General features: G+C 44.3%; 1 protein-coding gene across 1 annotated transcript in view; it reads left to right on the top strand.

The window, feature by feature from the left end:
• MNAT1 (MNAT1 component of CDK activating kinase) overlaps positions 1-13,124 on the top strand; it is a 125,528-nt gene extending 112,404 nt beyond the window's left edge. The window contains exon 8 of the mRNA XM_051622292.1: positions 11,909-13,124. Coding sequence (XP_051478252.1) covers positions 11,909-12,029 — 121 coding nt within the window. The 3' untranslated portion in view covers positions 12,030-13,124. The remainder of the gene's footprint in view (positions 1-11,908) is intronic.
• The last annotated feature ends 200 nt before the right edge of the window (positions 13,125-13,324 follow it).

Here is a 13,324-nt window from a genome sequence, read left to right as displayed (position 1 = left end):
AAAGCCAGTGAAATCCTTGGGTGCATAAGGAAGAGTGTGACCAGTAGGTCGAGACAGGTCATTTTCCCCTCTCCTCTGTCCTGGTGAGGCCACATCTGGAATCTGGGCTCCCCAGCTCCAGAGAGAGAGGGAACTACCAGAGAGAGTCCAGTGGAGGGCAACAAAGATGATTTGGGGGATTGGAATATCTCCCTTATGAGGAAAGGCTGAGAGAGCTGGGACTCTTTAGCCTGGAGAAGAGAAGGCTGAGGGGAGACCTTGTTAATGCCCATAAATATCTAAAGGGTGGGTGCAAGGAGGATGGAGCCAGACTCTGTTCAGTAATTCCCAGCAACAGGACAAGGGGCAATGGGAACAAGCTGGAACATGGGAAATTCCATTTAAATATGAGAAAAAAACTTCTTTATGGTGAGAGTGACAGAGCCCTGGGACAGGCTGCCCAGGGGGGCTGTGGAATCCCCTTCTGTGGAAACGTTCAACACCAGCCTGGATCCAGTCCTGAGAGGATCCTGCTCTAGCAGGGCAGTTGGACTAGATGATCTCTGGAGGTTCCTTCCAACTCTGACAATTCTGTGATTCCATGATATGTTGACAGATAGGAGGAAACTTCTGAGGACTGAAGGAGTGGTTTTTTTTTTCCCCCATCATTCCTCCAGAAAAATGTTTTCAAGAGACAGGAGCAACTGTTTCCCCTTCTCCCTTCCACCTCTGTGAGCTCTTTGACCTGCCCCATGGTACAGAGTGGGGCTGAATGGTTCCCGTGCAGGTTGGTGTTTGAGAGCTCAGCCAAAAGGCTGCACCTGGCTTGGGCAGATGCTTCTAGTTCCAGCTGTGGTCTTGAGGAGCAGTCCTCACTCCTAACTCCTGCCATCCTCTCTTTTCTCTCTTCCACCTCTTCCAGGCCTTGCTGAGGAGCAAATGCCAACATGGCAGAGAGCTGTAAACTTGATCCTCAGCATCAGACCGAAATGCTGACCTGATCAGCAATAACCAGAACCTGAAGAAGTGGAGGGTCTAATGCATTAGAGCATTAGTCAGCTGCAATACCAGACAGGCTGTTTTTTTCACCTTGTTTTGACCTGAACAGTCTCATCTTCTCTAAATAGTGTACTTCAAACTGCAGTCTCTTTGCTTTTGACAATTATGCTTTTCAAATACTGCCTAAAGAAAATAACTTTGGGTTCTTATTATCTCAAATGAATAACTAGGAGCACAGAGCAAGTTGAAAACTTGCTCTGTGCTCCTAGTTATTCATTTGAGATAATTATTAGGTTTGGCAGCTTACTTATCTGATCAGTATCAGAGGTTAAAAACCCTCTAGAAATTCTTGTGCGTCTTGTGCTGTTTTGTTTCTGAGTCAGACAGACCTGGAATTACCACACAACATGAATTCATTGCTCCTCTCTCAGAGTGGAGGCTGCTGCGTCACAGTGAACACAGAAGAGACCAGCTGATGTGGGGAGACAGCATTTTCAAAGCTGAGGTTATATTCAGCTTTTTCTTTGTTCAGAACATGTTGGGTTTTTTCCCATCAGAAGTGATCTGGGAGCAAAGCCTGTGACTGTGGTAAATGCATTTCTGGTGTTCTCCTCCTGCTCTCAGACCTTTATGCTAGCAGGGGGGAGAAGGTGATGTTTCCCCTTTGGTCCAGCCTCATCATTCTTGCAATGGGCATTTCAGAGCTGTGCAACAGGGCAGGTAGATGGAGGAGGCAAAGTGGGGGAGGACATAAGGGTGAAGGAGACTGTTGGCTTCCATTAGTCTGCAGCCTGACTGTGACCATGCCTGAGTCACCCAGGGACTCTCTCCTCCTCTTCTGGGACTAAACTCCAATCTTTCATTGTGAAAAAACCTCCAGAAGTGTGCCAGACAGTCCATTTTCCAGCCTCAGCCTCAAAGTCAAGGTCCTTACCAGAGTTTCTGGAGCAAAAATAACTCCTCTCTGTGGCAGGCCATCCTGTGCTCAGCAGTCATGGTACAGCCATGACCATCCTCGTGGTCTGAACTGCACATCAAACAAAATGTGCTGAAAAGGGGGGTGGGAAAGGTCTCTGTGCATCTCCAGCATCTTTCTGTAGGTGTTCCTGACTGAGTGCTCTGTTCAGGAAGGGCTCCGTTTGCTTCACAGCTGTATAATTTACATGGAAGCTGGTCCAGGAGGAATCTCTTTCATGTAGCTCTCTCAAAGCCCCAGTTCATCAATATGGATTGCTTGCCCTGCGCTGGGGGATTTGTGGCACGCAGTGGGGTGTGTGGAAGTTGGAGAAAAAGGCAGAGACTGAGGAACTGTAGGGAATTTCCATCCTACAAGAATAATTTTTATGTCCAAAAGCACTTTCTTTCAGAATAAAAGCTGTGTTTTCTTTTTGCCTCTACAGAAGAGGTCCTGTATTCCTGGATTCAAATCCAAGGAAACGTTCCCCTACCTGTGGGGAATGACAACAGTGATGCCTGTAAGACTGAACTTGCCCTGTCCTTCAAAAAAAAGAAAAGCCTATGAAAACAATCCTAACTCAGGTAGTGAGTTACAAAACAATGGTTAATTTCCTCAGTCTAGTAATAATTATTTAAACATATCCCATATTCTTCTGGTGACCTTGTCCTAAATGTAGCGTTAGGAAGGAAGAGTGGAGGTGGAGGGCAGAGGGAAGGACAAAGAATTTGAAGATCAAGCCGTGCTAAAACATTTCCACAGCATGTTAGAGAGCTACTTTGCCATTGCAGAAATGATGGTTTAATGGTCTTTTCACCCATTGAAAAGAAAAAGAAAGAGAACGTAGCTGAGAAAAAGCCCTTGTGTTCAATGACATTCTTCTCAGGGTCAAGTACGAGCGGATCCTGATTTAGTCATAGACTAAATGTAGCTGCAGTTCTGCAGTCCTCCAAAGTGTAATCCATCCTAGTCGTGCAGAGCAAGGGCTTTGCTGGATTCCAGCTGGAACTGCAGTGTCCTTGTTACTCGGCGAGGCTGCCCGAGGGGACGGAACGCTTGCTTGCAGTTGCTGGAGCAGTTTCTGTGAGGGCTGATTGATTTACTGTATCTGGAAGTTCAGACCTGGAAACCTGAGTGAGGGAGAATGCCATCGCCGTGGTGGCAGGGCTGGGTGTTGAGAGGACAGACAGCTGGCGGGTGACCTCAGGAAGATGACAAATGGGGGACCAGGTGCCCCTGCTCATCCAAGAGTGCTCCCGACCTCTCCGCTCGCAGAGGCGCGAGTTACGGAAGTCACTTGTGCTGAAGGAAGGTTTCCTGTGAGCAAGGGGGCTAGAAATAAACATTAACCTTTTGTTGCCAATTAAGTACTGGGCGGGGGGTAATGAGTGCTAGAAGCTATTTGGGAAAGGGGTTAAGCAGAAATGCCTTCAGTTTGAAGGGAAAGGATTAAACTCATCCAAACGGTAGGGATTGCGTGCGTTGTGGAGATGGCGCCCGGAATGCTGGCAGGAATGTGTGGTGCTGAGGTGTGCAGTGAGCAGCAAGAAACAAATTCTTTACACAGCACAGTTGGTGAAGGGTCTTGACTGATGTGTATGGAGCCTTTAAACAACTAAATGTATTATTGGGAGGAAAGCAGGATGTGAGGAATTCCCCCAACAACTGAAGAAAGAAATGCCAGCGTGGAACTCATAGCCATCACAAAACACATCAACAAAAAGAAATTGGGAAGCCTTTAGCTTTCCTTGGCTTGCAAAAGGATTAATGTATTTGCAGGTTCTGCTTCCCATTTCCTATTTTTATTTTCAAACAGGCAGTCGCTTGCTAAAATGAGAACTTTCAGAGAATCATTGCCTTGAATCTGCCCTGAAACAGCACGGAAATCTTTAAACTGTGTTGACTTAGACCAGCTGAGATTATGCCTCCTTTCTTTGAAGTCTGACTATTGGGGATTATGGTGTGCTCTAGCAGCTTCAGGCTTTGCTTTATTTTTAACCTAAAAAAATCCCAACAAAACAATATGACTTCTGTCCTTGCTTTAACTTTTGAAAGCATATTCAAGGTTTCCTGCATTAGCTCAGGTCACTGAATCTACTGCAAAGACAGGAACGGCTGCTCTCTTGCTCTGGAATTTATATTTTCCAAGGCTGAAATTGTTAGAGCCCGTGTGAAGTGATGGTGCCTGGATAAACGTTAAGAGAACCTGATTAAATGCACCATTTGATTATTATCAAAGGAAATATGCAGACACCCATGGTGAATTCTGGGCTCAGGAGAGATGCAAAATGTGTTTCTCAAACGTGCTGGATTTACACACATGCATCCCTGCTGAATGCAAATCTCCAGCTTGCATAACTCCTCAGTAGAAATAAAAGAAGTTTATTTAACCTGTTAGCATTTTAACAAATAGTCTACAGGTGTAACTGGATTTGAAGTTCCTTTGAAGATGGGTGTAGGTCAGTTTGTGCCATTTGAGGGCTTTATGTCCCATTTCAGCATGCTTAAAGTTTTTAGTTTGTGTATCTATAGTCTACAGTGCTTTAAGTTAATAGTGTTTCAGTCCATTGAGCTTTGAGTCTGTAGTCTTTCTCCATATGAAACAAGGGCATCAAGGTTGGTGCCCTGGTGGGCAGGACCTTCACGGGGAGTGGAGTTGCCAAAAGCTGCTTGTCATGGTGGTACCTGCAGAAGCCTGTACGTGTGCACAGCCTGCAAGTGGCATCCCAGGACTGTCATTCGGTCTGTGGCACAGAAAACTGAGGAAATGCATATTAGGTTGGAGTAATATAAAGCTTCCTTTATTCTATAAAACGTTTTTCTCATTGTTAGTTTCCTGCCTTTCCACTTTAAAACATCCACTTCTTATATCAGGCAGTTTCTGTGGGGCAAAAGGCATTTCTCCTTGTTCTTAGATCTGCATTTCTGCATGCTTTTTCATCTTACCTTCAGATTGCTCCAAAGCCAAATGTTTACATGTTAAATAAATGTGAGCACTTGATTCTGGTGTCACATCTATTTAAAAACTAGAGCAGCAGTAGAATTGCAGTGCTAGGAAAATACTGGAAAACCAGGTGCTCTCTAAAACATTTATTCCTTTATTTTTACTAGTAGAAGAGTTGGGCTTTTTAATCATGCATTCAGTTAGGAGCACTGAAGTTGTATTTTGATAGAGCTGTCATAAGAAAATTTCCCTCCATTCCATCCCCCCAATGTATGAGCTTTTCATTGGAAATGTTTGATCTCCTGGATCTGGATCTCATCACAAAAATAAGTTGGTTTTTTGGGGAAAGTAGTATGGGAAAATTTGATTCTGTTCTCCTCACCAAGGATGGCTTTTTGTGTTTTTGCTTTTATAGATGTTTTCCACTGCAAGGTTCACAGCTCTACTCTCCAATGTTGTAGGTAATTTGTAATAAAATCTCTGATCCAGGTAATTAGATATATCTTACAGTTTATGGATGTGTTTCACCATGAAAAGAGGAAACAGTTTATGTGAAGCATCAAATAAAAGTGCCTCAGTTTTTATGTTAAACACTCCAGAGATTCTTTTATTGGTCACTGCAGTAGCTTAGTGGTAAGGAGTGAAGTTGCTGCTCTCAGAGCAGGAGCACTGAGCCCTGGGATGCTGCTGGAGTGGGAACACTCAGCCCTGGGATGCTGCTGGAGCAAGGCACGTGGCTTTGGTCTGCCAGGATCTGGAATGTTTGCCCTTTCATATAAGGGAGATGAGTAATGGAAGGAAAGAGGGAGGAATAACTCATCGCTGATTTCTGCCTTTGGATTGAGAACTGGCTTTATCAGAGGCAGCTGTTTCATGGCTAATAGTACTTTCCTAGGCTCTTTTTTTTCCCCCCTCTTTCAGTGTCCAGTAGCAGGTCTCTCTGTTCCGTTTCAGCTGTGGCAAACCTGGTTTATTTTAATCCTCAATAACATCTCACCACACACAGTTGACGTTTACATCTACCCAGAGACACTCTTGACAGCGTTTGAAACAAATTGCTATTTAGAAAAAGCAGATGGAAGAGGCTAAAAAGAATCAGTAGAGGTCCTAGACTTCTTTTATTGATTTGGTGGGTTGGGGTTTGCTTGGCTTTTCTACTGGGAGAAGTTGTTTCTGGTAGAACAGAATTCTGCCCTGGTGGGGCTGCATCTGGAGCACTGCATCCAATTCCCCAGTTCATGAAGGACAAGGAACTACTGGAGAGAGTCCAGCTCAGGACCACAGAGATGATTAGAGGAATGGAGTATCTGCCCTGTGAGGAGAGGCTGAAGAGGGGGATCTCATTGATGCTTATAAATTTTTCTGTCTGCCTTGGGATCTTTTGTGTTTGGACCTCATCATTCTTAGCAGTTCCTTGACATTCACACACTGATTGCTGCAATTGCATGCACAGAAGCATAATATCCAGAGGTATTTAAAAAAGAAAAGGCAATACCAAAGCCCCCTCAGCTGTTGCAGTGGATACCTGCCTCCCTGTGTGCTGGTGCTTGCAGCAAACTCCACACTCTGATAATTTGTGGTCCACTTTTGACTTTCTGGTTGCATTAAAATTAAAGTAATTTAAATGGTTATGCTGTATTTATCAACCAAATTATGTCTTGATTCCTTGAGGCACGTGTTCCAGGGAACAATTGCCCCAATTGAAGGATGAAGGAGATTTTTTGGCATTCAGTCCTTTTTGTGCAGGAGAGTGGAGGAGAGGAGTGGCTGATGGCAGGTGCCTCTCTGCCATCAGGGCTGGGAGCCTGACCTCAGGCATGGGGCAAGGCCTGTAGCAGAGTTGGGCTCCTGAAGAGCCTCTGCTGACTTGAAAGAGTCCAGCGCAGAGCCACAAGGATGATTAAGGGAGTGGAACATCTCCCTTATGAGGAAGGGCTGAGGGAGCTGGGTCTCTTTAGTTTGGAGAAAAGGAGACTGAGGGGGGACCTCATCAATGTTTACAAATACGTAAGGGGTGAGTGTCAAGACGATGGAGTTAAGCTTTTTTCGGTGATGACCAGTGATAGGACAAGGAGTAATGGATACAAGTTGGAGCATAGGAGGTTTAAGATGAATATCAGGAAAAATTTTTTTACTGTAAGAGTGACAGAGCACTGGAACAGGCTGCCCAGAGAGGTTGTGGAGTCTCCTTCGCTGGAGACATTCAAAACCCGCCTGGACGCCTTCCTGTGTGATATACTCTAGGTGACCCTGCTCTGGCAGGGGGGTTGGACTAGATGATCTTTCGAGGTCCCTTCCAACCCCTATGATTCTGTGATTCTATGATTCTATGATTCTGTGACTTCATGGTTGTGTTCAAGTTGCACTGTATGTTGGAACAGACTGTGCTGGCTGGTGTTCAGCAGGGATTTCTGATGCCAGTGATAGCCAGTTTGGTTTTTAAGATTTGAAGATGGTGATAGTGCCCAAAGAGTGTGTATTAAACCAGATGAAGGACTGCTGTTTAATTTTTGAGGGCTTGGGATCAGGCTTGTAGCTAGTCTGTAGAGGGATGAATTGCTATTCTGGTCTACTGCTCTTGAGTCCTTGCTTTCTGTGTGTTGGTTCTCTATCCTACCTTTAGACCTTACTGTCTCCGAGACAGGGAAAGCCACAACATATTTGAATAAGATGCTTAGCAAAGACCTGTTCCCAAATGAATTTTAAAGGCTATTTATTGAAGAACAGCAATGAACTTGGTTTATTTTATAACCAAAATCTTCTTTGGCTGCATAGATCAACCGTGTAGTAGAACTGATTCAAGCAAAACCAGAGTTGCTTGGAGGAGCTCAGTTTTTACCTGCTCAGGGGCTGTAGAGTAACCCAGGTCACACATTCCTGAACAAAAAACAGGCCAGAGAAAATCCATTTTCTTACATGCCTCTCTCATCTGATAAGACCCAGTCTCTGAAAGGATACTCTGAATAAATCATTGGTAGCTCATCTTAGAGACTTGGTAAATCTAGTGAAAATACTGTCTCCAGAAAGGTTCAGGAATGCAACATGTGCTACTGCCCTGCTAATGCTTTACACAGTTTTCCAGTATTTTGGTTGCTTTCATGCAACTGCTATTTATTATTTAAATTATGAATCTGGAAAATTTCCCAGGTCTAACGTCTGCCCCGTTCCTTTCTGCCTTGGAAACTGCAGATAATCAGATGAGCAGTAAATCTATTCTGTGGAACAGAATTACTTCTTTTTTTTTTTTTTTTTTTTTTTGTCAAACAACTTGTGAGTGATTTTTCTTTTCCTCACCCCCATAAAATACCTAATAGATCAAAAAAAGAGTGAAATCTGTGTGCCAAACACACCGTATTCCACATGCACCTCCAATAATGCATCTGCAGAAACACCAGTGGGACTGCATTTATCTTGAGTAGACAGGGAAGACTGAAATAATCCCAAGTACTGAGATGTTCATTTGGGTGGGTGGAGGGAAGTATTTTGGGTTGGGTTGGTTTTTTTTGGCATTTTGGTTGGGTGCTTTTATTTTTGTCTTTCATAGCTGGGTTTGCTTGTGCTGTTTCTTCACCCTTTCTGGTTGTTTCTGAAGTCTTTCCTGATTTTTTTTTTTCCAATTTATTTTCTATTTTTGCAATGAGACCTCCCTGTCGAGCAGTGAGGGGGGGTTTGCCAGTGGTTTGGGGTGTTACTGTGTGACCAGCTGGTGCTGTGTCCCTGTAGCAAAGCCAAGTGGTGCTGAGGTTGCCCAGCAGGGGGGATCAGGGCCCCTGCCACGCTGATCCGCTGCTGCGTGGGTCTCCAGTGGTCCCAGTCATTCCTGATGAAGTGATGGTGACATGGGCTCTGGAGAAGAGGAATCAAGAAGGAAACCCACCCCCAGAAGGGACCAGCTTGATTCTCAGCCTCTGCACCAAATGCAAATTACACATCTTGCCTTGGAAACAGGAGGCTTTTTTTTTTTCTTTTCTTTTTTTGCTTCGCACGGTGATGAGAAACCAAAGGTCAGGAATGAGCCCCCTGAAGGCTCGTGAGGAACAAAATACGATGTGTTTTCACTGAGGAGAAAGGTTAAGGTGGAAGATCAACATCCAATGGCTGCAGCAAAGGGAAGGGAAGGCTTGTTTGGGCAGAGCCTGGAGTGCAGGCATTATGGGGAACGGGAAGTGTGAAACCATGGGGCAGAGAACACACAGCCCCTTAGCCCTGCTCAGAAATAACAGTGCTTTTTTTAAAAAAAAATTTCAGAGTCTAGTCTGCCCTAAGTAAAACCAAGTTACATTAAAAACCTCTGCACCAGAAAAAGCAAACCTCTTTTTCCTGGTTTCTGCTTATAAGATTTACAGGTACTTAAAATAAACCTATGAAAAACAGACCTAGTGTGCTGGAATTTGCTAACTAGTGAGAGCAATTACCTCCAGATCCCAAAGACCGAGCGGAGCTCAGCTTTTTGGAAGGAAGGCTTGGCAAGCACTTCTTCCTGCTGCTGTTGTAAAGGTGTACATGAAAAGATGTGCTGACCTCTGCCAGAAACCCCAGGAATCCAGTTCAGAGAGATTCCCCAGCGAAGGGCACTGCTGGATTCAGGCAGCACAGATGGGGATCAGGGCGGAAAAGGCGGCGGAACGTTCGCTTCTCATTGTGTGGCTTCAGTGTGGCAGATTCTTTGCAATTGCCTGGTGGACCACAGTAATTAAAAGGGGTCAAGAGCAGTAAGTTTAGATACTTAACAAGAAAATAAAGACCTCACTTGACAGCCAGCAGCGTGTCAGGCTTGTTTCACAGGAGCAAGGAGAATTAACGCAAGTCGCCTTAGTAAAAGTTGATCTGAGCCTCTTTGGCAGTGATGTTGTATTGCTTCAGAGATCACCTACTAATTAACTATAAATGCTGTAAGAGCTGTAAATCAGGCCCTCTTATGAAACTGATGCCCCAATTTCAGATGACCTGAAAAAGGGGAAACCATAGGCTCTGCATCTCTCCTCCTCTTAGTGATATATGAAAAGATAAGTAATGAAAAGAACACAGCCAACCTTTGTTAATATACAAATGTAAAATAATCTCCTGTTTCCTCTGGACTGTTCCATACATAAGTAGAAAAGTAAGTTTGTGCAGTGAGACAAGCATGGTAGAAGTAAAACCTGAGGTGGGAACTGATTTTTATAAGACTCTTTGGTTTGGAGGGTGGAGGAGGTTTCTCCCTGGTGTTTGGAAGGAAATTATTTGTTGTCAGTTTCCTTCATCATTCCTGGCTGGGGAAAGGAGCTCCTGTTTCCCACAGCACTTGTAGAAGGCCTTTGGGAAGGATGAGATTTTCCTCCTAAAATATCAAGGGACAAGTAACAAGAATGTTAAAAAAATAATAATGAAACAATCTATTAAAGGCATTCTCCCAGGAAACAGGAACTCTCTGCAGACCATCTTCCCTTGCAAATTGAGAGATGGGACCATCTTTGCTCTTGTGCTTGTAGATTCCCTTTGGATTAAACACTATTAAAAGGGTCTGTGCTCATCCTGGTGGGAACCAGGGAACCAGTGTCCAACAACTCTATCACAAGTTGGTACAAAGTGGGGGAGCTCACCTGAGCTCAGCCAGAGGAGGCAAATTCAGTCTCAGCTTTAGCCTCTCCCCAACAGTCACTCCAAAGTGTTGCTCATGTCTGCACATTGTAGTTACTAGGTGCAAGAAATACAGTTTTAAAACTGTAATTAATCATTTCTAAGTAACCTCTTTTTCTATGCATTTATGGCATCGATGGGTATGACTGTTTATTATGTCTGACCTATAAAATCTGACCTGTTTTATATACTCTTTATGGAAAGAGTGTACAGCCATAAATTAAAAGATGCAACTGTTTTGGATATTTTACTGGTGGTCCTGTATTTTCCTGCCAAAAGTGCAGCTGTTTTAGGTTTCTTGGGATAACATTATAAAAGGCTTGTATGCCTTTTGCAAGTTTATGCTTGAATTGCCAAGCCAGAGGTGGAATGATTCAATCTTCCCAGGAGCAACACATACCAAGTGATGAATCAAGCCAGCGAGCTGAAGCTCGGTGTCTTACACGCCACTGTGAAAAGCAGTTCTTGGTGTTTTATCTGGTGTTCAGAATTTGAGAGGGTCGTTGTGCTGACCAGGCCTGTGTCTGTCTTTGTATTTAATGAGGTTTTGGTGCAAAACTTAGCTGAGAAGCTGGTCTTGTATCTGTCTTAGGTGGGGTGTGAGAATTGTAGGGTTACATCATTGAATGAAGCCATTCAAGCCCCCTGACAGACACCTTTAATGGGAGCTCTTGGTGTGGACACCTGGGTTGAGCCCTCAGGAGGAGCTAAGGGGAGCCAAGAGCTCGTGGCAGTGCCAGTGTAGGCAGCATGTTCCAATGTCAACCCATCTGCCTGGCTGGTTTGGTATCAAACTAGATGGCTCTACAAACGGGTAATGTTGCTTAATGAAGTTGAAGTTGAGAGGCTTGTTTAGCCAAAATGTTGATAAGAGCCTCCTGCAGATCTAATTCTCTGGTGTCAGTGGAGTTACTACAGGTATAGGTAGGCCCAGGCGCAGAAAGTTCAGCCCTGTTGTCATCAGAACAACCAGCACAGTTTGCTCTTGGGAGCACCCAGCATCAACTGGACAGAGCTGAAACCCTCTGATTGCTGTGGGAGCAGAGGAAAGCTTGTGTTGTCCTTATTGTCTTAGAAAGAATTACCAAGGGGGAGAAGTGCAGCCTTGCCCCCAGAGCGAGCACAGAAAATACCAGCCAGTGAGGGTACTTAACCCTGTGCAGCCTCCTGCAAAGAGCCAAGATGTTTCAGGGTGTTGGTTGGGCAGCTTGTTCTGAGGGTGCATCAGTGCTGCCATTATTTTAACTAATGGAAGTTATACATATGTTGGCACATTTACAGGTGGCTAGCAGCAGGCAGCTCCATCTCCTTGCTTTCTCCCAAAGAGCAGCCCTGACCTCACTGCCTTGTGAGCTGTGCAGGTGTTGGATGTGTTTATTTCTGCTCTGAAATAACACTTCTCTTTGTTCCAGGTATCTCAACCATGTACGAGCCGCCTCTCCCCAGGATCTTGCTGGGGGCTACAGTTCTTCTCTTGCTTGTCACCGAGCTTTGCAAGATGCTTTCAGTGGGCTTTTCTGGCACCCCAGTTAGCGAGTGGGCACCAGCCTATGTGATCCAGGGACACTGAATGGAGCAAGAAGCAGACCAAGCCAGCAGAGGTTGGGGAAAATTGCACAAGGGCGAAGCTGCAGTCACTTTTTCTGTGTAAAGACCCAGCTGCCTGTAAGTGTTAAAAGAAGAAAAAAAAAAACCCACCACACCAACCCCGTCTGCACAAGAGCTTTGTGAAATGGTAGATACATTTTTGTGGAGGGGGAAACTCGTTAGTCATGTGGCACTTTGCTGAGGGAGGCTGAAGCAATAAGCCACATCTAATGGAAGATGTGAATAACTCAGCTGTGTATGTTTGAGGTTTAAAGAAATACACTTGTAAATTTTTTTTTAAATAAAGCCAGCCTTTTTTATTAAAGTTTGTGGTTTTACTCTTATTGCAGGGTTTTATTTGCACAAGCATTTAAATGCCATTTTGATTATAACATTTAGTGTCAATATTCAAGCCTACATTTTCTTCCTATAAAACTAGTTTCCCCAGTTCAGACAAGTGGGTTTTTCCTCCTGCCAGCTGGATGAGATGAGAAACCCTGGAACTGTACTGAAACAACTCTTGTGCAGGATCCTTCCTGATGTCACTTGGTTCTTACCTTTGTCTGGAAAACAGATCTGTAGCTGAAAGTTTTTAAACTGAGGTCCTCCAGAAGCAACCTGAGAAACATTGATACAAGGTGAGGTCATTAGTCAAAATTGGAGTTGGTTTTTTTCCTGTTTAGTTCTGTTTGCAACTTTTCTGTTGAGTTCAGGAGCTTCTTTTGGCAGGAACATCCATCCCTTTGCCTGGTTTTGGGACGTCCCTTGCCACTGAATCTGCTGCTTTTACATATTCCTTCCCCTCTCCTTGCAGTGGAATATAAACTGATTGCAGTGGAGATGGGCTTCCTGGGATGGGATTGGTTTTTGCCACAAGTGTGTATGAACTGCAGGAGACTGGAAACAGCAGAACAGGGAGTGCCTCTAAAGCCTGGACCATGTTTTATGGATCATCCTTTAATAATTGTTGAAAAGGGCTCTGAGGAGTGTACTAAATTAATGTATTTTTTTCTATGTTGTAATAAAGAAAAGAATACTCTATTCCAGACTCAGTACTTCTTTTATTAAGGAAAATGGAGGGAGGTGCCAACATTTCCATTGCCCTTTCTCTGAAATCCTGTTGTTTGTGCCCAGAATAGTTGCACATGAAGCAAAGGTAACGTTACACGTGAAGCAAAGGTGTAGAAGAGGTGGTAGCCTGTACAGTGCTGCTTTCTGCCTGAGGCACTTCTTCCTTTCCT

The sequence above is a fragment of the Apus apus genome, chromosome 5 (genome assembly GCF_020740795.1).
Source record: "Apus apus isolate bApuApu2 chromosome 5, bApuApu2.pri.cur, whole genome shotgun sequence".
In the NCBI taxonomy this organism is placed as follows: domain Eukaryota; kingdom Metazoa; phylum Chordata; class Aves; order Apodiformes; family Apodidae; genus Apus; species Apus apus.
The sequence above is the reverse complement of the archived record's forward strand: the minus strand, read 5'-3'. Positions and strand labels throughout refer to the sequence as shown.